The sequence below is a fragment of the Marmota monax genome, unplaced genomic scaffold (genome assembly GCF_021218885.2).
Source record: "Marmota monax isolate L192 unplaced genomic scaffold, Marmota_monax_Labrador192_F-V1.1 WCK01_AAM20220418_F8-fsc00076, whole genome shotgun sequence".
NCBI classification, from domain to species: domain Eukaryota; kingdom Metazoa; phylum Chordata; class Mammalia; order Rodentia; family Sciuridae; genus Marmota; species Marmota monax.
Window position 1 is genome coordinate 2,522,603 of NW_026692843.1, and position 21,210 is coordinate 2,543,812.

General features: G+C 55.8%; 1 protein-coding gene across 4 annotated transcripts in view; it reads right to left on the reverse strand.

Annotated features, from left to right (window-relative positions):
• The window catches only part of Ctbp2 (C-terminal binding protein 2), a 134,440-nt gene that overhangs the window by 8,373 nt on the left and 104,857 nt on the right, over positions 1 to 21,210 (reverse strand). For 3 of the 4 annotated variants that reach the window (XM_046448708.2, XM_046448709.2, XM_058580734.1), the window contains 2 exons: positions 1,072 to 1,226; positions 743 to 887 (listed from right to left, as the gene is read on the reverse strand). In XM_046448708.2, the coding sequence (XP_046304664.1) occupies positions 743 to 887; positions 1,072 to 1,226 (300 nt within the window). Of the gene's footprint in view, positions 1 to 742; positions 888 to 1,071; positions 1,227 to 17,677; positions 19,857 to 21,210 lie in introns of those variants that run through there. The other variant, XM_046448710.2, reaches the window with a different exon arrangement.

Consider the following 21,210-nt stretch of genomic DNA (forward strand, 5'->3'; position numbering starts at 1 on the left):
GACCATCTTGTGCCTCTTCCTCGGGCCTCGCCTGTGGAGCAGCCTCGAGGGCCGCACAGCACTCAGGCCTGGCTCCCTCTGCCAAGGCTGCACTGTGGCCCAGGATGCTGTTCTCGGTGCAAGTCAGGGGGGCCCACCAGGGCTTCACTAGTGGAAATGCATGGGCACAAGTGTCAGTCGTGTGGGGTGCTCCAGCTCAGGCATGGAGCCCCGCCGACCAAGAGGCACTGTGCACATATGGCTGGCCATCCTGGAGCACCAGAGGCCCTCTGGTACCTTGTCAACAGGGATGAGGTGAGGGCTAGGTGGCAGGCCCTTGGCCCACTAGATTGTCAGACCAGGTTGGTGGTTACAATGCTAGTCATTTGGAAGTGTCCTTTAGCAGCCTCACAATATGGGGCCCCGTGTGCCCAGCGGTGCCACATCTCAGAGGGCCTGTCTTTGGGTAGCACCTGTTGCTTCTGGTGTTCTCTGCTGTCATGGACTGGGCAGGGGCTGCCTATTTTGGCACTGACCTAGGCCCTGCTTCCCACAGTATGTGCTCCATCCCTAGATGGAAGAAACCCGAGACCCAGAGCCTTCCACACCTTCCTCTCCAGAGGTACATGGGCTCCTCTGGTCTTGGGTTCCTGCAGACCTTAGGCTGCAGTGCGTTCTTGGGGTAGGGGTCCTGGTGTCACATCAGAAACTCCCTTGAAGCCAGCCACCCTGGGTGAGGCTCCCTGGCCAGCTACGTACTCACCAAGCTCGCCGGCAGCCTTGATGTCCACGTTGTCATAGCCACTGCCGATCCGCACGATCACCCGCAGGGCCTTGAACTTCTCCAGGTCTTCCCTGGTGAGGGTGATAGTGTGGTACATCATGGCGCCCACGGCCTCATTTAACACCTGCAGAGGGAGGCGGAGCACAGGTCAGAGTCCCAGTCCTTAGCAAAATCATGAGCTAGAGACATGAATGTTTGGGAGTGTGCCGGTGACCTGGCACAGCAGAGGGCAAAGGATGTTGGGGATGTTGGGGATGCCCGTAGTGGGGACTTGAGAGCAACAGTGACGCAGGACCAGCGTGGCCCACCTTCTCGTGGATCTCCTGAGTGGACTGTGCATCGCAGAAGGCCACAGTGGCCAGGTCCTTCAGGATGGGCATCTCCACGGTGCAGTCTCTGCCGTCCAGCAGTGCCACCAAGGGGCGGGGGTGCAGGGGGCCGTTCATGATCTGGGGGCGGATACCTGTGAGGAGGAAGCGGATGAGTGGTGGGTAAACAGGGTCCCAAGTGTCCCCCTCGGGACCCAGGCCAGGGCAGTAGGAAGCAGCAGAGCCTGGCAGGGCAGGAACATGAGGCAGGACCACATGTGGTTAGGACCAGGGCTCCTCCTCACACCACTGCAGGGATGTTTTGAGGACCCAGCAGGCTCTGGACATGGTCGTTTCCCCTGAGGCCTAGAGGGAGCATCTCCTGGCCTGTGGGGTGAGGACAAGACCTCCCAAGGAGCTCACGGGAAGCCCTGGGGAGCCAACTCTACAGCCACTGAGGAGTGCCTGCATTACAGCTGTCACTTTGCAGAGGGATTCTGAAGGTAACTGCCTACCATCAGCCCACAGCCAAAGGCCCCAAGACCCTTGGGCCCCCAAGGGCATGGCTACCAGGTGCCCCTCAAAACAAACATGATGAGGGAGTGCTTGAGGACTTGTGCCCTGAGGAACCTCCCAGAGAACCCCTCGGTGGAACCAGGTGGCCAGGGCAGTCTCAGTCCTCTCCCTGACCTAGTGAGGAGTCATAGTCCGTGGTGGGAAGGGCACGAGTGAGGCAAGAGGCCCTTGGCACTCAGAGCAAACTTCCTGAAGGGTCACAGAGCAAGCAGAACCATTTTGGGGGCAGGGCCCTTCTGTGCAGACCAATGCAGTGGTTTCTAGACCCTCAGCAGGGTGGCTGCAAGGCCTGCGCCAGCTCTCTGACATGTGGCCATTACTCCCAGATATGCAGACAGGATGGACATCCCAGGTCCCCCCAGGTGCCAGAGCAGGAGTCCAGACCAAGCGGGTGAGCATTCCCTTGCCGGACTTTCAAGGGCGTTGGCAGGGCGGTTTATCAGACGGAGTATATGATTACAAGTTCAAATTGTTAATTAAAAAGGGGCCACAGGGGAGAATGACACCAGGCACAAGGCAAGGACCCAGGGTCATGTGATCTATCTGGGGAGGCGGAGCACCATCGTTCAAGATGCCCATGCACAGCGTCAGTGCAGACCTGTTACCCAGGTAACAAACTCCAGGTTGCCTAGCGATCAGCTCCCTGCAACCCTTGGGCTACCTGACCCAGGTTCAATGCCTGGGCCCCAGCTGGAAATTCTTTATTATGAGGCAGGGAATGGGGAAGCATAGGGGCTCTGGTGCCGACATAGCCTCAGGCTAAGTAGAGGTGGTGGGTGGGAGCAGAGGGATGCCCTGTGTCCTGCGCGAGGCAGAGCGCACCGAGAAGCCAGGTGCAGGGCTGCTGAGGAGGCCACAGAAGAGCCAGCACAGAGGGTGAGGGAAAGCGTAGGGACAGTTTCTGACCCACAGAACCTGTCCACTGCACCCTGGGGAACCCAGAGTTCAATACAGTCTCCTCCCCCACCTGCCGTCTCAGTCTTGCCAGAGGCCGAGACAAGGGTCCTAGAGGGCCTCGAGTAGTACCAGAGAAGCTGCCAGCCAGCAGACCTCTTGTATTACCCGTTTTTTGATGTTTTACACAAATCAAACAATTTTTAACATATTAGGACGTAATGGACCCATGACAGAGTGAGGTTCAAATACAGCAAGCGGAACACATCCCCGCCAGGACTCTGGGACTGGTCTGTTCCCTCCACCACTAGAAGGATCTGGAGGAAGAGAGTCCAAGGCACCATGGTCAATGAGGAGTCTAAAAACAGGACCAGGTGGAGGGCTCCGAGTCCTTAGATGCTGTTAAACCTTTTCCACCGACACCACCAAGACTGACAAGGACCTCATGATGCTGCCATTGCTCTTGCTCCTGTTCCCAGCCGGATGATGAAGCCAAGGTGGGGCCACAGGCCTGGCACTCCTCCATGCCGAACAGCAGTTTACCACCTTCCTTCCCAGGACGGGAGGCCAGCGACTCCCCTGTTGTCAATTACTGGCCTCCGAATGGCGGTCCACGTTCCCCTTCAGGAACACTCTTGGAGCACTCGGTGCTGCAGCTCGAGGCGGAGCTGCTGCCCGTCCTCAGGCCTGGAACTGCTGGAGCTGAAGTCGTGTGTAACTAACACAAACTTAGGGTACCAGCAGACAGCATCGCTGGTGTTTGTGAACAGTGACCAGTCACCCACGAACGTCCCTATGGAGGACAATGGTGGCTTTCTGGCCATCGAGCTGTGGTGCCACCATAGTTAGATTAAAAAAAAAACATCTTTTAGGAGAGTGAACATGGGCTGACAGGCTAGACTCAGCTGTCTGGCGTGGGACTCAGGACAAATGGGACGCGCTCTCCGCGGTGGATCCTGCCACCCAATGATGCATGGTGCTGTTGGGCGTGTGTTTACGTTCTGGGATTGAACCCAGGGGTGCTCTAGCTCGGGGCTACACCCCAGCCCTTTCTTCTTCTGATCCTCCTGCCTGCATTTCCTGCGTCACCGGAAGCACAGTGTGCGACTCCAGGCAGGGCACCCTGCGGTATTCCTGAGGCCTGTTGGCCTGTGTTCTTGGTCACTGTGAGAGTTAAAGTGAAAAGAAAATGCCGCATTAAAAAATGGTTCCAATTGGTATCTGTCCTTTGCAGGTTAAGAGCCAGCCTGCCCCCAGGACATGACTTTGTTGTTTTAGGGATTGAGAATCTCAGGTTCACCCCCAAGGCAAGGCAGCCTCCATGGTCCGGTCTGGACATGTTCTGAGTGCACCTCCGAAGCCTTCTTGCACCAACAGTGTGGTCCTCAATGCGGCATGTGAAGAGCTGGGGGCAGCAGGCGGTCCACAGGTCCACCAGGGAGAGTCCCTGGAAGGGCTTGAATCTATTACTTCTCTGCAGAAGGTTGTTATGAAGAGGGTGAGCCCGGCCCCCTCCCTCTCCTGCTCCTTATTTTGCAATGTTGTCATCTGCTCTTGCAATTGCTTCCACCGTGATGCCATCTGCTGTTTGATCTTCACCAGAGGCTGGATCCAGGGGGCTGCCCCACTGTAGATTTTCAGCCTCCCAAACTTTCAGGCTTAATAAGCATCTTTTCTTTAAAAAGTTAGCCTGCCTCAGGTGTTTCATTATAGCAAGGAAAAAATGGTCAAATGCAATGTTTGACATGGCAGTGGAGGCTGCAGTTCTGTGAAGGCAAAGCTGGCGACATACCTAAGTGCCCCAAGGGCCCCACAGGGGAAAAGGAGCAGCCAAAGCAGTTGAATTCATGAAAACAATTTTTCCAAGTCAGAGAATGGTCTAGTAGGTAGAACCCAGATGGGAGCATTGGTGGGCTCAAGGAACTCAAGAGTTCTTGGGGATACTGGCCCCAAGCTATCCTTGACTGCTGGCTCTGGATGAGGGGCCTGGATTCTTCCAGAAGGGAGGCTCAAACACCTCTTACAAAGATCCCGAGACCAAGAGTACCATCCAGAGTGCTATGTACCCAGCAAGAAGCTGTCATAGATTAAATGCTTTGCCAGCGCCAAGCCTTGTGAGGTAGCCTGGGTGACAGGAGGCAGTTGGTACAGCCCCCGCCCCTCGAACAATAAGGTAGAGAGAAGAGACAGCCGCAGCCTTGCGCCACCTTCAGAGTGGCCCCACTTCTACCCTACAGAAGCCTTCATGGCTCATGGGCCCAATCATGTCCCCCAACATCCTAAGCAAAGTTTCCCCTAAATTTTGTAAGGCTCCTTAATTCAACAGCCTCTTCTTCTAATCCAGCCAAACAGGACTTACCCTCCTTGGTGAGGTACAGCACCCCGACCTCTGAAGGCCCCATAGACCCTGAGCTGGGGATGGCAAGGGGGAAATTCAGAGGCCTGGGTTTCACACTACAGACCAGACACGGGACTGGGCTAGGCCGGGGCCTGATCAATACACGGGCAGGAAAGAGGCTCCACCTGGGACTCGGCACTGAGCAGCCTGGCACAGGGAGGTTGCAGGGGGCCTAGCTGTCTAGCTGAGGCCTACCCTTGTCCCATGGACACATCTATCCACTTTGTGGGACTTCCGAACACCAGACCTGGGATGTGAACCACAGCACAGGTGCTGGAAAGTGACCCAGGCTGCCCCTGCTCCCACCCCTCACCACAAAGACCCAGGGCAGCTTGGGGCGACTTGCAACAGCACTTGTTGCTGGGTGTGGTGCTGTTTTAAGGCAGAACTGCCACTGCCATCAGAATCAGCTTTATGTCCCTGTGCTTGCCACTGGCCCTCTCACCCGCCAGGTGCGCTTTCCTGCAATGTTGGGGAGAGGTGCGCTCCAGGGAGGTCCCTGCCAAGCCTCTCGGGTGATCTGGGAGAGCGCCAAAGCCAGGCCTAATTTTGGAGACTCAGTAACCTTCAGATTTGTCATGTGCTCGGATTCTTCTCTGGTTCCCTCCCCTTGCAAGTCTCATTTGACACCTCTGAAGGCTCCGCAGAGCCTCTGCCCACCACGCTAAGCAAACCCACGCTCGGCCTTGTTCTGCGCACTGGGGGTTGAACCAGGGATGCTCTGCTATGGAGCCACATGCCCAGCCTGTTTATTTCCGGAGGGTGTCACTCAGTTGTGCAGGCTGGCTGGGACTTGTGAGCTCAGGAAGAGGCAGAATGGTGCTCCAGGTGGCCTGCGACCTCCTCAAACACCCTACAACTCCCTTCTACAGTGCCGAGAGGGTGGCATTTGGGGAGGAAGGAGGGCTCAGTAGCAGCCCGGTGCTCTCCCCCACCTCCTTACAGCAGGTGCCTCTACTGTCCTGAAGCGCTCTTCTGTAGTGGCCGGGACTCCCACCTCCACATACCTTGGGGCCCTTCTCCCTGTGACACTGGCCACTCCCCACCCTCGAAGGGCGCTGGTCTTGCAGCTGCATTCTGGAGTGGTCTGTTACTCAACAAAGCTAATGGACACACTCGGCAAGAGCAAGGCCAGGGCAGTGGGAGCCCATGAGCCCCAGATGGAAGACAGCAAGGCAGACCGGCCCTTTGCTACTGCGGATTTCCTCGGAAGATAGTCCTAGGCAGTGGGCAATCAGGAGGTCAGGACCACCTCAACTCAGAAGCTGGAGGGCGTGGGAACTCCTGCAGGGCAGGCTGCAGCGCATGGGATTCGCACCCCCTCGCCTCCATAATGACAGGAGGGGCTGCCACATCCCAGGGTGGACTCAGAAGAGCCTTCTCCAAGGCCCCATCCAACAGAGGGTCTGAAATTTTTATGCAACTTTTTGAGAAGTGCTCCCCTCTTCTCATTTTCCCAGATTAGCCACGATCTGCTCCCAAAGCACAGGGTTCAGGCCACCCGGAGCTGGTTTCAGAGGTCGCCCTCCCTCGTGGGCCTCTAACACCCCCATTCCACAGCTGGGAATGACAACACCTGGGGCCCCTACGTGTGTGGGGAGAGCACAGCCCCCTGCTATGAGGATCTCAGGAATGCTCCTGTCATGCCAACCTCACCCAGCAGGAAACAGTGAACCCAACCCTGGCCAAGGCCTGAGCAAGGCAGGTGTTAGAGTCTATAAACAAGTCAGGATGGCACCTGGCATTTTGCCAGAGAAATGTTAGGGTCTGTAAACAAGTCTGGATGGCGCCTGGCAAAATGCCAGAGGGAGTGGTTTGTGAAGTAACACCAGCGAGCCATGAAGTGTGGAGATTCCTTATTGGTTGACTGATGTATCTAGTTTATGCTAATTAGGTAAACTGTGTGGAATGTATAAATACCGCTCCTGTCCTACAATAAACGGCTCCCACTCCTGCTGTATCAGTCTACGCAAGTTGCTCGTCACCCCCCGGTTATTTTGCCCAGCCAGCCGGACTCCGGCAGGCAGGGGCTGGCCAACAGCAAGCAATGGGAAAGAGCAGCTGGTTGAATATGAACGAACCCGCCGGTGAAGTCAGTGGTGGTGGGACCATGACCTGCACATGCTCAGCTACCGCCGGTATCGCCTACCCTTTCTTCAGCGAAGACAACCTGGTGGGAAAGAGTTCTGCAGTTCTGCCCACCTGCCCCTTACGCGCCAGGCACCAGAAAGTGGATTGCAACACAGGCTCCCAAGATAGGCTGTCCTCCAGTGTGGACATGCACACCCCCTCTACACCCCACCCTCAGGGGCCCCTGGGGAGGCATCTGAACTATAGTCAACATAGTAACCAGGGGGAAGGGCTTCAGGAGATCTGGCCTCATCAGTCTCAGGCAGGGCCAGAGGTGACAATGGAGGGACCCGAGTAAGCTGGTCCTCAATCAAGCTGCCAAGTCTGGCCTTTGCATGAGCTGGAGGTCTGCCCTAGGGCTGGCCTGAGGACACCTCCACTGCAGGCGATGCACCAGAGTGGGCCGCAGGGACCACGAGAGACTCCCCCACCCCCATGTACCCATCAGCCATGCACACCTGCTGCTCCTGCCCGGGCCACACTCTGACCCCAGAGGCTTGCTGGGGCTTCTGTTCACCCAGCGTGAGCTCACGCCTGCATGTTTTGGGGAGGCAGATGTCTGGACCCACGGGAAACACACCAGCTCATTCAACAACCCAGAGCACCCCGTCAGTCCCAAGCGCACAGCCATTTGTTGTCACTAGTTGGTCTCAGCACCTCAGGAGAGCTGCTCCTGCAGCCTATGCAGAGAAATGCTTTTCCTTTCAGCAAGAGCATTTAAAACAACAAGAAGAATGGGATTCTGCCATTTTCTTGGAACCGTCCTCGGCACCCTCCCGTACATATCAGCACTGCAGGTGCTGCCTCGGGTCGCTGTCCACCGAGGGACACGACCAGAAAGTACCTAGAAACCCGTCTTGACAGGCCAGCAGCCAGAACCCAGGCTCTGCTTCTGTTTTCAGAAGGTGTAGCAGGGCTGGATTCCTGTATTCTGCTTTCTGCTCCCAAAGGCCTAGGTACTGGCTTGGGGGCCAGCTGATCTCCAGGTGTGAGATGCACTAGCTTCCCGTGTAGTGGCAGGTCCCTGGAAGGTGTGTGACCAAGAGCTGGTGCACAGGGCTGGGAGCCCTTCTGCTTCCACCTCCTCAAACTTTCAAGGCATCCTCCTCCCAGAGGGCTGGGGCCACTATGCCCTTGGGATTGCTAGACAAGCCTTGGAGTGGCCCCCACGCTCCCTTCCTTCACGTGGCAGAACTTCAAGCCTCTGTTGAAGAGATGAACTACACACATGATTTGGCCAAAGAGGAAATCAAGGACAAAAGGGGGCTCTCAAGTGACCAGATGCGGGGACCCTGGTAAATTCACTTTTCACGTCAAGATTCTGCAAAGTCACCAGGCCAGAGCCAGGGTCAGCTGTGAGGTCCACTTGGCCATCCTGGGCCTCCTCTTCCCAGGGGTGGCAGCTGCCCTACAAGGAGCTCATAGCCCTTGAACTCAAGGCCCACTGAGCCTGCTGGGAAGACCACCACGCAGACCACCCCTGCTCAGCCGCAACTACAGATTCAAGGCAGCTGCCTGCAGACAACAGGTCTCCTGGGACTTCTCTCCTTGAGCACACTACACCTAGTGGGGGGTGGGGACACATTCTGTGCCTCAGTAATTAGACACACAGCAGACTTTCCAATGTTGTGCCTGAAAAGTGGGGAAACACGCAAGACTGGTCTGAAGTTGTAAAACAGTAAGTCCCACGTCCAGGGCCACGGTCGGTGGACTGCCTCTTTCCCATAATTGATTTTCAATATTTTATCGAAGCAATAAAATCACCTGTGCACCCAAGAAACACAACACACCTGGAAATCAAGTCCCGACTAACCTGGGGAGGGCGAACAGCCAGCCCTTCACTGCTCCTAGGTGCCATGACTACGACATTGCGCCAGCCCTCTCAGCCCCTGTCTGTTCACACCACTTCTCCTCCACCTTCTTGTTTAAATCCTGATTGAGGAAACCAAGACGAAGACGCAGAGGTACACTGAACTTGCTCAAGGTCACAGCAAGCAGGTGGCTGAGCCAGGATTCCAGCCCAGGTCTTCCTGGCTCCAGAGGCCGGGCACTAAACCCCAGGGCTCACCAACTGCAGGAGGAAGGACCACCCCAAACCCATGACTTACTCTTGAACCTCCCTGTCACATTGGATTGCTTCACCTTGGACGCTGGGCAGACAAGAATTCCAGAGCCCACCCCTGGGATAGACCCAGTCAAAGGAGAGACACAGGATCTTGTTTTCCTGAGCTCAGCTGTCCTAAGGTCCCCCTTCACTAAGCAAGGCTAACCCATCAGCTAGACACTGCGTGCACTCTCCCTTCTCCCCAGACTCCTTACAGGGGCCTATGACCCGGCACATACCCATGCTACTGACTGATAAGAAAACTGGGCCCCCAACATCCGTCAGCCAGAGCCCTGGTGGCTTCTTCTTGGAAGTCACTCTGGGGGGCAGGGTGGTGACCAGCCACCAGCTGTCCACTTCCTGGGATTTCAGTTAGACTGGAGGGAAAAAACGTGCTCCGTATCCCTCAGCAGGAGCTCTGGGGGTTCTGAGCCGAGAACATCTCCACGGTCAACTCCTTCACTGTCCCAAGACTCACGTGCCATGTGGTCGATGAAGGGAACCGGGCATCGCCAGAGGCTCAAGTTCCTTACACATGTGGCGGCTGCATGTGGTTGTCACCAGTGATGCGGGGGTGGGGTGGGGGTGGGGGTGGGGGTGGGGGGTGGAGATCTGCAGGACTTTGAGGGGCTACAGTTGGCCCAGGGAGAGCACAGGCTTGTGGCCTGACCTCTCTCCAGCGAGCATTTTAGAGCACCAGCGGTATACCAAGTACTTGAGCGCCCACACCCACCAGAAGGAGCTAGGACAAAATCCAGGGGTCCAGAGGGGAAGGGGACTGTGTGGACACGGCGAGATCAGGGACCTCAGGGAGGCCTCTGGAGGGTTCCTGCCCAGGCTAGGAAGGCCGAGAGGACATGCCTGCTCCTGTTGGTGCCCGAAAGGGCCTCAACAGAGGATAGGGAGCAGCAGCAAGCAGGAGGGAAGGCATCCCAGGAACAGAGAGGGCTGGGCAGCCCATGAGTGCCCGGTGCCATGAGCTCTCCCGGGTCACTGCCTCCGATGCTGGCTTGTTCCTTGGAATCAGACCGGTTCCACCGGTGCACCTGGGAACAGGCACCATGCCCCTCCAAAGGCCCTGGAGAGCCTGGTGGACCCAGGCTCATTTCCCCCCACATTAGCAGGCCAAGTGCCCACAACTAACAATGTGACGTGTCCGTCCTTAGCTCAGGCAGATGCAGGGGAGGAGCCCCAAGCTTTCAGCTCCCTGAGTTTCTCTTACAGGCTTCCTATCCAGCAGGCCCGAGGCCAGGAACACTGCCCACGGCCCGGGAGAGGTCAAGAAGCCGACTGCCAGCCCAGCAGCTGGTGAGATGGCCCCTCTGTTTTTCAGATGACTGAAGCGTTCCAGGTCAAAGCCCAGTTCACAGGAAAGCACAGAACCCACCACACACTCACATTTATGTCTCAATCTAGAAAACATCCGCCCGGAACGTTCCCAGCAGGGAAGGCTGTTCTCACCCTCCAGGGAGAGCTCCCTCTCTGTGGTGGGCAATCCCGCCCTTCAGTCTGGAAAAAGAGCAGGCCCCAGGTTCCTTCACCAGCTCGGGAGGTGGGAGCTATTCACCAAACCACTCCAAATTGTACCGAGAGCCTCGAGACTTGAAACGAGGTGGCTTTGGTGTATCTAACAAAAATTAGAAGACAACATGGAGGTGGCTGTACTAGGGCAGCTGAGGTCACAAAGGAGGAGGTGTGGGTTGGAGAGAGGGTGTGATGTAAGAAAGCAGATTGCAAACCTAGAGCCGACACTTAGACTAGGGCAGGATTCACCCTAGACCAACGGGGAAAAGCCCTGCCAAGCAACAGGCTCGCTGTCCCATCTCTTGCACAATGTGAATCTTTTAAGTGACTTGTTTCTATTTTTACTTTGGATGCTAGGAAGCTCAGAGCAATTCTCCCCTCATGCATGGGTTTGTGGGGAAAGCTGGTTCTGGCCTTATCCCCTGCCTCATCCTCTCCTGCATTTATTTCTCTGCCTGTTTAGTTTTGCCCTTGTGTGTGTTAGAACCATTCCTATTAGTGAGGGTCAGATCCTTTTAGGACCAAAGAACATGCTACACTCCACATAACCCTACAGGAGAAAGTTGTTCACTCTTCAATGAGGGATCAAATCCCTGCATTGAGACAGCAGCATGATGCAGAGGGAGAGGCATGGCCCTGAGGTTACCCGTTGGGGACAGGCATGCACCCAGTAAGGGCCCTTGGAGCTACATATGATCTGAGACGGGCCATGCATAATACTTGTGGTTCCTGGAGCTGTGTGTCAGCAGAAGGTCGCAGAGCCCCTCTGGGCACCGTGGGGCTCTTGCTGGCATGGACCTTGGCCTCCAGTGGACTGGCTGAAAAGTTGGGGTGTTTCCCCAGCTTTATACCGTTATGGATTTTCCTGTGCTATTCTGAACACTGCCCTGGGGGATCACGATGGCAGATCTGGAGTCAGGCTAGCTGAAGTCCCAATGCTGCTGTTAGACCTATCGCAGGAGGCTGACCTCTCTGAGCCCCCGATTTGTCATTAAAGTGAAAAGGCAGGGGCAGATGGCATGGGAGGGAGCCCTTGGTAAATGCTCCAGGGTGATAGATAAGGCCCTGCCTCCCTCCAGATGGGGAGCACAGCCCTGGGCTCTTTCTCACAGTCCTCCCAATCCCTTCCTAGGGTCAAGTTCACTGCTCCCAGACTACTACCCACAGCCTCCATGGGGAAGGGCTAACAACCCAGTCAGGCTGTGTCATGTCCGCCGACCCCCTGTGTGGTCAATGTGGCCTCAGTGCAGGCCAAGTAGAGGGAGCAGAGTCTTGACTTTCTCCTTTATGTAGAAAGGACTAGAAGCCCTGCACAGGGGGCAGCGGGCACCCCACATCAGTGTTTGATCACGTAAGTCTATATGGCTAAGGTGGGCTAGTCAGTTGTGGGTTACAAGTAGTCTTTTTCTTTTATAAACCTACAAAATCGCCCATGGAGCAGCAAGAAATCTGTGAAAATGCTCTGGATTTCTCACCTCAGATGCTGTGCAGAAAAGAAATTGGCTCCAAACACCTGAGAAGCTTTCCTGTTAATACACGCTGGCTTCCTCACATTAAAAAAGATAGACGGGTGTGGTAGCTCACGCTGTAATCCCAGCGGCTTGGGAGGCTGAGACTGGAAGATCGCAAGTTCAAAGCCAGTCTCAGCAACTGAGAGGTGCTAAGCAACTCAGTGGGACCCTGTCTCTAAATAAAATACAAAATAGGGCTAGAGAAGTCCCCAAGTTCAATCCCTAGTACGGGGGGCGAGATAATCTCTCTACTATGGAGGTTAGTGGCCAAAGGAAAGAACAAAAAACAAAGAAAAAAGTTAAAAACAACCAACTTAGAGGAAAACATGGGAGTCCACTTTCAGGACCTTGCACTAACCAATGTTTTCTTAGAGGTGAATCAAAAGTGCAGAAAACCAAAAAAATAGGACCTTAAAAATGCAAACCTTCATGCTTCAAAGACACTACCAAGAAAGTGAAGAGGACCACGGATGGGAGAAGCCGTGGCCAACCTGTACCTGACCCCAGTAGCCAGGGGGATCCTCCTAGGCCCAGCGGCCCATAGACAGTGCCTGAGCTGAGGGGAGGAAACGCGGGGAGTTCCTGACCAGACAGTGCACGCTCAGCAAGGGCCACACTTCAGAGCAGAGGGGGGCCCATGGCCAGCCGCTTCTCCCTTCCAGTCTGAGAACCACCTTGATACGGTGCTCAGCATCAAGCCCGGCCCTTCGGATCTTCCAGGACCTCTGACCTGCACCTGTGATGGGCGAGTGTCTGTTTTTGAAGATCTTGGAGAGGCAATGATCCCTGGAGGCATGTGGGGCAGAGGGGGGACCCCAACCCTAATCCGCTATTTAGCAGTCACAGGTGATCTGATGGGCAGCTCCTGCAGGGGCCTGACAGGTCCTGCTGGACAAAGCGCACTCACTGTGTGGGGCTGCCCTCTAAACCAGGGACGGCCCTGTAGAGAAGCCACGGCGCACTGGTGCCAGTCACCTTCAGCAGATCTAGTGACAGGAGCTCAGGGTTGGCCAAGTCCCAGCAGCAGGCATGGCTAACGTGTCCTCCCACGAAAGCATGCGTCAATTCCTTTAAACTGACCAGCAGCGAAGCACAGCAAGAACCAACCTGGGAGCTGCCCGCTGAGCCTGTACCGTGCGAGGCAGAAAACAAGATCTCGGCGCCCTCCCAAGCCAGCCAGGGCCAAGAGCCCACGCGGCTCTGGAGTGACCACCTACTCACATCACTGCCAGAGTGGGTCGGGGCCATCAGGGCAGTGTCCTGCGGCAAGGTGAGTTTACAGAGATCCCCAGGCAGCCATCTGTGCCCACCTGGGGACGGAGCGGGTTTGCTACCAAGGGGCAGAGAGGCTGCTGCAAGGGACAGAGAGCTGTAGAAAGAGGCCAGAGGACAATGGGGCCGATAGAAGCGGCACTGTCAGAGCAGGCCCAGTCCTGGCCAGGTGCCTCCAGTGACTGTGACCTCTGGTAGCCACACTCCCACAAGCCCCAGAGGCAGTTCAGTTCCTTGCCGCCCTGACAGACAAGGACAGAAGCACAGAGCAGGAACACACTGGCTCCAGCATGCAGCGGGCGGAGCAGCGAGTGGAGCTCGTGGCTGCCCTGGGTGAGTCCCTGGGCCGAGACCCGCTGCCTTCCCGGGAGCAGTGTCGAGAACCCAGAGACAGCCTCAGCCTGGTGCCACAAGCTGCGGGAACAAAGGGTGCAGCTGGCGCAGGCTGCTGGGTTTTCTCAGGGCAGGAGCCAGGGGCACTGAGAATAGGGACAGCCTAGGGGGCTGAAGGTGGAGAACAATGACCCAGAGCCCCAGTGGGAGAGGCGGCTCCTGGATTTGGAAGGGAGGCTTGGCGGGAGGAAGGGGCCTGGGAGAGGCCTGCTGTAAGCCCCTTCCTGCTCCCAGATGCCAGAATGGCTGGACCGCACATGTCTACGTCACACCACAGGAAGAGATGCCCCGGGAGTCACAGAATGCCAGCCCTCGCACACGCCGGCTCAGGTACACCAGCCTCCAGGGGCCTCCCTTGCCCTGACCACAAGTTGGGCTGCGATGCTCCTCACAGATGCTTCTCCAAGAACAGGGTGGCTGGGCGACTCTGGTGCTCCCGACTCCAGGGGCCCCACAAGGGCCTCTGTGACACACTACAATCACAACGACTGTCCTTTTATACCATGATCTTTCCTGGCCCCCCATCTGAAGGCAAAGAGCGAGTCTCGTCCCCCTGTGAACTCCAAATGTAGCCCCCGAGCTTACGCAGCACCTGCCTGTCACGTCAGCGTACTCCAACTTTGGGATCCTGAAGGGCTGGAGCCCTCACTCCGCTGCCCAGACCCTTTCCCCAAATGCCCTTATGCTCTGAGGAGCCAGCAGAGCTGCATCTCCCCGGGCTGGCTCCACCTAGAGGTGGGAAGTGGTGTAGCCCAGCTGCCCTGGGGGGCCTTCTCCAGCATCCGCCCATCTGAGGGTTCAAGAGTTGCAGACCCTCCAGGCCAGTGGCCTATGCTCTGAGCAGCACAGACATCAGTGTGCAGAGGATGCCTCAAAGCCGAGGGTCTCTGAGGAAGCACCTGTGGGAGGCACCTCCTTCCTCATACTCTCAAGTGGTTGAAAGGTTTCTCCTGGGGCTAATTTCCACCCAGGAGATGGGTGCCCCATCGAGCAGTGGTAAGTGAGAGACTAACTCTGGTGACCCCACTGTCACCAGTCAGCCTCTTAACAGCCCTGAGGAGTCCTCAGCTGGGCCATCAGGTGGGGGGCCCATGGTGCTTTATCCATCTAGTGGCTTCAAAGACAAATAGCTGGAGGCAGAAGCAGACCTCCCAGGGAGCGAGGCAGGAAACCCAAGCTGGGCTGCCCCTCGGCTGAGCCTCCTGCAGGCCGCCAGCTTTGCTCTATGTGAGGAAGACAAGGGTGAAAATGGCGCCAGCACTAGTAGCTTACTGGATGTGCCCTTGCCACCCGGCACAGGGAGGCTCAGGAGGGAGCAAACCCTTGGCCACGAGTGACAACACGTGACAGCCACTGTTGGAAGGCTCTGCAGTTTGTGCCACAGCCAGCCAGGTCAGCGGGAATGAGAGCAGCCCCACCAGGTGCTGCTCACACGGGGCTGACCACAGCCCATTAGTCCTGCACATCTCTGCTGGCTTCACCTGTCGCTCTGAACCGCTGGGTCACAGGCTGCACTTGGCGAGCAAACAGGAGCCCATCATTTTTGTGCACAAAGCCAACCACGAAGAAGCAAGTGCTAAAATATCCAAAGCGTGGAAAAAAGAAAAGCCGACACTCTCCCTCTCCTCTCCAAAGGGCACAGGAAAACAAGTCCACTTCCTAGGCATTCCTGCTCCCTAGAAGGATGACATACTCATGTACTGCCAAGGAGGGACACAGCTGGACTGAGGATCTGAAGACCGCCACCTGTTGGCTGGGAGGCAAGGTGGCTCCCCAGCAAGCAGCAAGCACCCCTGGTCCAGGGTGCTTTCCTTTAAGGCAAAGGTGACCTCCCCCAAGGCTCAGCAACCCTGCCTGGGGCAAGTGACTACAGGCACACTGTCCAGTCTCCTGCTGCCTCCAACACACCCAAACCTGCTGCACAAGTGGCATTTGCACAGCTGAAAAGCTACAGGGGATGCCAAGCCCCTGCCCCCACCCTGATGAGGAAGAGTCATAATGCCACACAGAACTTATGATAAGGCACGGGGATGACAACTGCTGCTATGGGACAGATCATTTGACAGAGAATTCGCTTGCTGGCAGACTTCCCACTGCAGACTTCTTCAGCACTGGCTGGCTGCCATGCCAAGGAAATAAAAATCAATATCCTCGGGTCTGCAAAACAGTGTGTTAACAATCACACTCCAAACAACTCACACAATATCCCTCGCCCTAGACCCAAATAACAGTGAATGTTTTTGTTAGGAGGCAGTGCTAAATAAACAGAAAGGAGGGGGAAAAATAAGGCAATTTTGCAGGTCCTCCTTCAGCAAAACCTTTCCACAACTTCAATGAGGAGATAATCTTTCTGTGATTATGACCAAACCTTCCCGTTGCTTAGCAACACATAATTAAGGAATATGTTTTCAGATCCGCTTTGCAAGCCCAGCCATTATCAGATGAAATTACTGGAGCAACAAATGTCATCGCCATGCAAATTAGTTGGTTGCAAAGAAAGACTGGCGGAGAGAGAAGGCGCGGGCCCTCAGAAAAATTATCTGACTCGCCTCCTCTCGCGCATTGATTAAAAGTCAAGCAAAGTATATTATCAGACTTAAAAAAAAAAAAAAAAAATCCACATGACACACAACCAGAATCTCCAGCAAGAGAAAAGCAGAAAAATTACTTGGTCTTTCTTTGGAAGAATGAAGAGCCTAGAGGACCCCTCTGGGACAACAGTGGCCATGACAGTGACCCGGGGCTCAGCTGATCTGGGGGAACCTAGGAGCGCACGACCCGGTTCCTGACACCATCTGCTACCGTCAAAAGGGTGCATCTCGCTTTTCAGCATGGTTCCACCCTCTGCCCAATAATGCCAGTTACTGAGGAAAAAAAAAAATTGTTCATTCGATAAAGGATTCACTATGTTGGGAAGGCAAAGGAAGAAGAAAGGAAGAAAACGGATTTACCGTGTCGATTTTCAATCAAGATTCTAAAATTAAAGTTAGAAATTCTGATGGCTCAGGTTAGCAGCCTAGAAGTTTAGGCCCAGCCCAAGGAAACACAGGCAGTAAATCACATGTGGCTTGTGCTTTGAAGGAAACCAGTCAGCACCAACCTCCCTTTCCTCAACTTGGAAATATATTCTTCCCTACAAGCAAACAGAATTCCCAACTGTATTTCCCAAAACGAGAGACTAAATCTGTTTTTGAAACACGGAGTTCTAAGGGATTTCAACATCTTGCTTTGTTTAACCCACAAGTGTGGAAACACACATTTTTATCTTTATAGTGGGTAATCCCTATCTTCAAGAGCGCGTGCAGGCGCTGTGGAGGTACCCTTCCACACCATGATGTGCTCCTAATGGTACAGGAACGGTGCAGGATTTATGGGAGGTGTTTGATCAAACATCCCTGCCTTTTCCAAAGCCACCCAGGGCAAACTGGACAATCGCCAAGCCTTGTGCACGGAAGGTCACAGCCCGTACTGAATGACTCGAGTCTCTCCAGGAAACAGCTCCAGCACTACAAGGGGAAATCTGCAAAGCAACCTGGACTCCACAAGAGATTGGCGAGGTGCTGCCGCCCCAGAGGGCCAGCCTGTTAACGTGACTCTACTGAACCCAGGAGAACCCATGTCCATTGGCTAGCCTTGGAACTGGACCCGGCACTGTGGCCTTCCAGCTTGGCAGAGCGAGACTATGTGGGTATATGTGCCCACGGCCCAAGTGGGACCTGTAGGAACCCATCTCCCTTCTCAAAGCTCTGCCTCCCTCCCACATCCCCAGGGGCCCTGCCAGGAAAGATGGGAAGGGTGCATTACTTGGCTCCGGTGTGAGCATGGTGGACACGATGATGGGTGCTCCAGTCCGCCGGGCTACCTTCTGGTATGGTGAATGAGGTGTGTGCATGCTTTGGCTGACTGGCGTCAGGGTAGATGACTCCATGGAGACCCCAGGCTTCCGCAGGAGCTGGGGGCTGCTGTGGGGGCTGGGAAGTGGAGAGGCGGCCATGCTGCGCTCCCGCTTCAGCAATTCCATGGGTACCGTGTACGAGGTGGAGTAGGCTGTTCTAGGGCCTGGGTGGAGGGGGGTCGAGGGGCCTGGGTTAGTCAAGGCCACCCCAGCCTGTGAGGGGTATGTGGGGCCCAGCCGTGTGGTCAGGGTGCAAGGCGTAGGAGAGCTATACCCAGAGTTGGAGGAGACTTGGGGTCCTTGGGGGGCCACCCCAGGGGCAGAGTAGGTGGCTGCCGTCTCCAGGAGATGCTGAGAGGGTGCACTGGAGGGGCGGCGAGCCATGTCTCCGGCCCGGGGGGGTGCCGCTTGCAGGGGTGCGGTGCCCAGAGAAGCCAAGTCACTGGGCAGCAGTTCACTTCGGTGGCTGAAGCTGCTGGACCGTGTGCGGGGCAGGGGACCTGCCTGGTCCTGCCTCCGAAACTGCATCTCAGTCCTGCAGCTGCTGGCCAGGCGGCTCAGGACTCGGGCCTGGCCCAGGTTGGGCGCAACAGACTTGATGTCCGCATCCTCCAGGGTGGCCAGGACGGCTGGAGAGTCAAAGCCTTGCTGCAGCAGGGCTGCCAGAGTGGCCTCTGTGAGCCCCTCTGCCTGCAGCAGGGCCAGGAACTCAGGGAGCACATTCCTCTTGCCGAGGGGCCCCCGGAACGCCAACAGGTCAGCTTCATAATTCTCATAAGCCACTTTAGACTGGACGCTTTCCCCAGTAGGCCCGTAGCCTCGACTCAGAGGACCAGGGGTCACCCCTGTGCTGCTCTCAGAGGGAGCAGCCGAGCCAGGGTCCACGACCAGGCACGTTGGGGCCACCTGTCTGACAGGGGCAGAATCCACAGGTCTTTCGCCAACATCATTGTAGACCTGGCTTGGCGGGTAGGCAGGTCCCTCTGCCCCAAACCTGGTGTCCGGCAGTTCCCTTCCATACCGACCAGGCGACGGGGCCCTGCTCTGTGGCCGCTGCCCCTGAGGCATCATTTTGCCCCCAGGATCCTGGTACAGGTGCCCGGTGTCCTGCAGGGCAGGTAACTGGCCTTGGATATGCTCCCACGGCACTCTGCTGCCGAGCACTCCGTAGCTGGGCACGGGCCGGTTGATACCTGCGTCCCGATAGTAAGGCAGCTCCCTGGGCACCCTAGTTCCTCTGGACGGGTCGCCATAGTAATCCCGCGGCAGCAGGGCGTGGCGACCAGACATCACGGCCTGTCTGCTGTCGTAGAGGGTAAAGTCAGGAGCAGAGCCCTTCCTTGCAGCCAGCGAATTGTAAAAGGCTTCCCGGTATAGGTAGGGTTCTGCCGGCCCTGGCAGGACAGCGTCCTGCGCTTGGTGGATTGGCGGTTCGCACCAGGTCCCCTCTCCAGGGCCATACGTCAAAGAGCTTCTCCTCCCTGGGGGGCGCGCGGCCTCGGTGTTCTCCCAGGGTCCCTGGTACCAGCCAGCAGCATCCCAGCTCTGCGATCGGCCAATATTGACGTGCCTGCTGGGAACCGGCATCGGTAGAACAAGTGACTGCAGACGAGGCGCGGGGGGAAGGCTTTCTTCATAAATCTTCAATTACATACATCAAAACCAGACCTGGCTACACGTGAACCCTTCCGAGATGGAGCAACAACCAACTGGGGGTTTCTGTTTCAAAGGACGGCCTAAATTATTTATCCTCGGAAACCTTAGTAGGCAAAGCAGCAGACTCACGGTAACTTTGCCTCCCTCCCCGGTGGTAGCCTGAGGTCTGTCCTGTGTGGCTGTGTTCCGGAAAGGAGGCTGTGCTCCAGCCGGCTGGGTCCCCCTCCTGGCTTCTATGCTCACGTGGACCTTGGCTCTCAGCAGGCGGATTAGGAGCTAAATAAAACCCCTAAAGCTTTTGTTCCATGTGACATCTTGTTAGCCTGATGAAGCTGGTGCTTGCTCCACCCAGGCCTCCCAACCTGTGACTGGGAATTATCTCACACTGAACTTCCGGCTGAGGTCCCTCCTGCTCCCTCCCCAGGGTGCTTTGAGGTCGAGCTCAGCCTCTCTCCCCTCCACTCCCCTGGGTGATCCCCAACTGCCGCCCGGATTGCCTGAGAGCTACAGAAGCAAAATAAAGACTGCTTCCATGTCAGCCCAGCCTTAATCCTCCCTGATGAAGCGCTAATCCACTGCACACGGCTAAGAAGCGACCAACGTGGGCGGATGGGAGAGTCTCATGTGATTCTGGAGGGTGGGTGCCCTACCTGGGGGCCAGTCTGCAGCTACCACTCTGCCAACATGGGATATGGCTTTGAGGATGCTGCTGACAGATCAGAAAATAGATCCTTTCAAACCACTTGAGGAAAGTAGGACTGGTGACAGGGAAAGGGGGAGGGGGTGGGGGGCACACCCCTGCACACCTTCCAGCAAATGTGCCAAGGGTCAGGAGAAGCCCCATGGCAGCCACAGGACGGGCACCAGGGCATTCGCCACGAGATGGCCAGGAAACCACAAAGGCCGGCTGCATTTAAAAGGTTTTAAATAAAATCATAAACCAGCCCCGAGACGGCTCTGTCTCACCCACAGCCCTCTCAATCCAAGAAGCTTCAACTACTAAAAAATACTATTAAAAAAAAAAGTTAAAAATAACAATGTGAGAAGTAATACAGATGATTATGAAGTGGGAGAGTGGGCGTGATTCCATTTCCAGGAACTATAGCCCACGGGTGCCAGACCGTCATATCCTACCCACCCGGGGCACTTAACAATACGTATTAAATTTGAGACAAAGTCTGTTTAAACATTCACATTCCCCAAGGAAATGCACCAATTCACCCAATACCCAGAAATTCTGTGGCCACTTCTGGACTAGTGAGCCCCAGACCAAGTGCCACCAAGCCACCGGCCAGGCAATCCCAAGACCATGGCAGGTCAGTCATCAGCTCCATTGACCCCTTTCTGTTCAGAATATGGGCAGAGCTTTCTCCCAGCCAGAAAGGAGAGGTGCCCCATGGACAACCCTTCTGGGAAGGAGGACCAGCTACCTGAGGAGGAAGGCCCGAGACAGAGCATGAGCCCATGTCTGTCTGCTCACCAGCCTCTCCCAGTACTGAATTATTATTACTCGGGGTGCCGCCTCCACTCCAGAACCGGGGTTCTAGTCACACCTTCTTGTGTAGCGATCACCCAAACTACACAGCCTTGGCTCTGAAATTTGCCAAATTTTATGACAGAGGTTTTCTTCTGTTAGGCAGAAACACCTGAGTGAACCTGAACTCCATCTTTTTTTTTTTTTTTCTTTAAACACATTGGGGTCTTTCAGAAAGAGTTACTGTCCTGAAATGAAGAACTAATCTTGAAGGAGGACCAAATGGGCAACTCAGGGTTACAAGCTCACTCT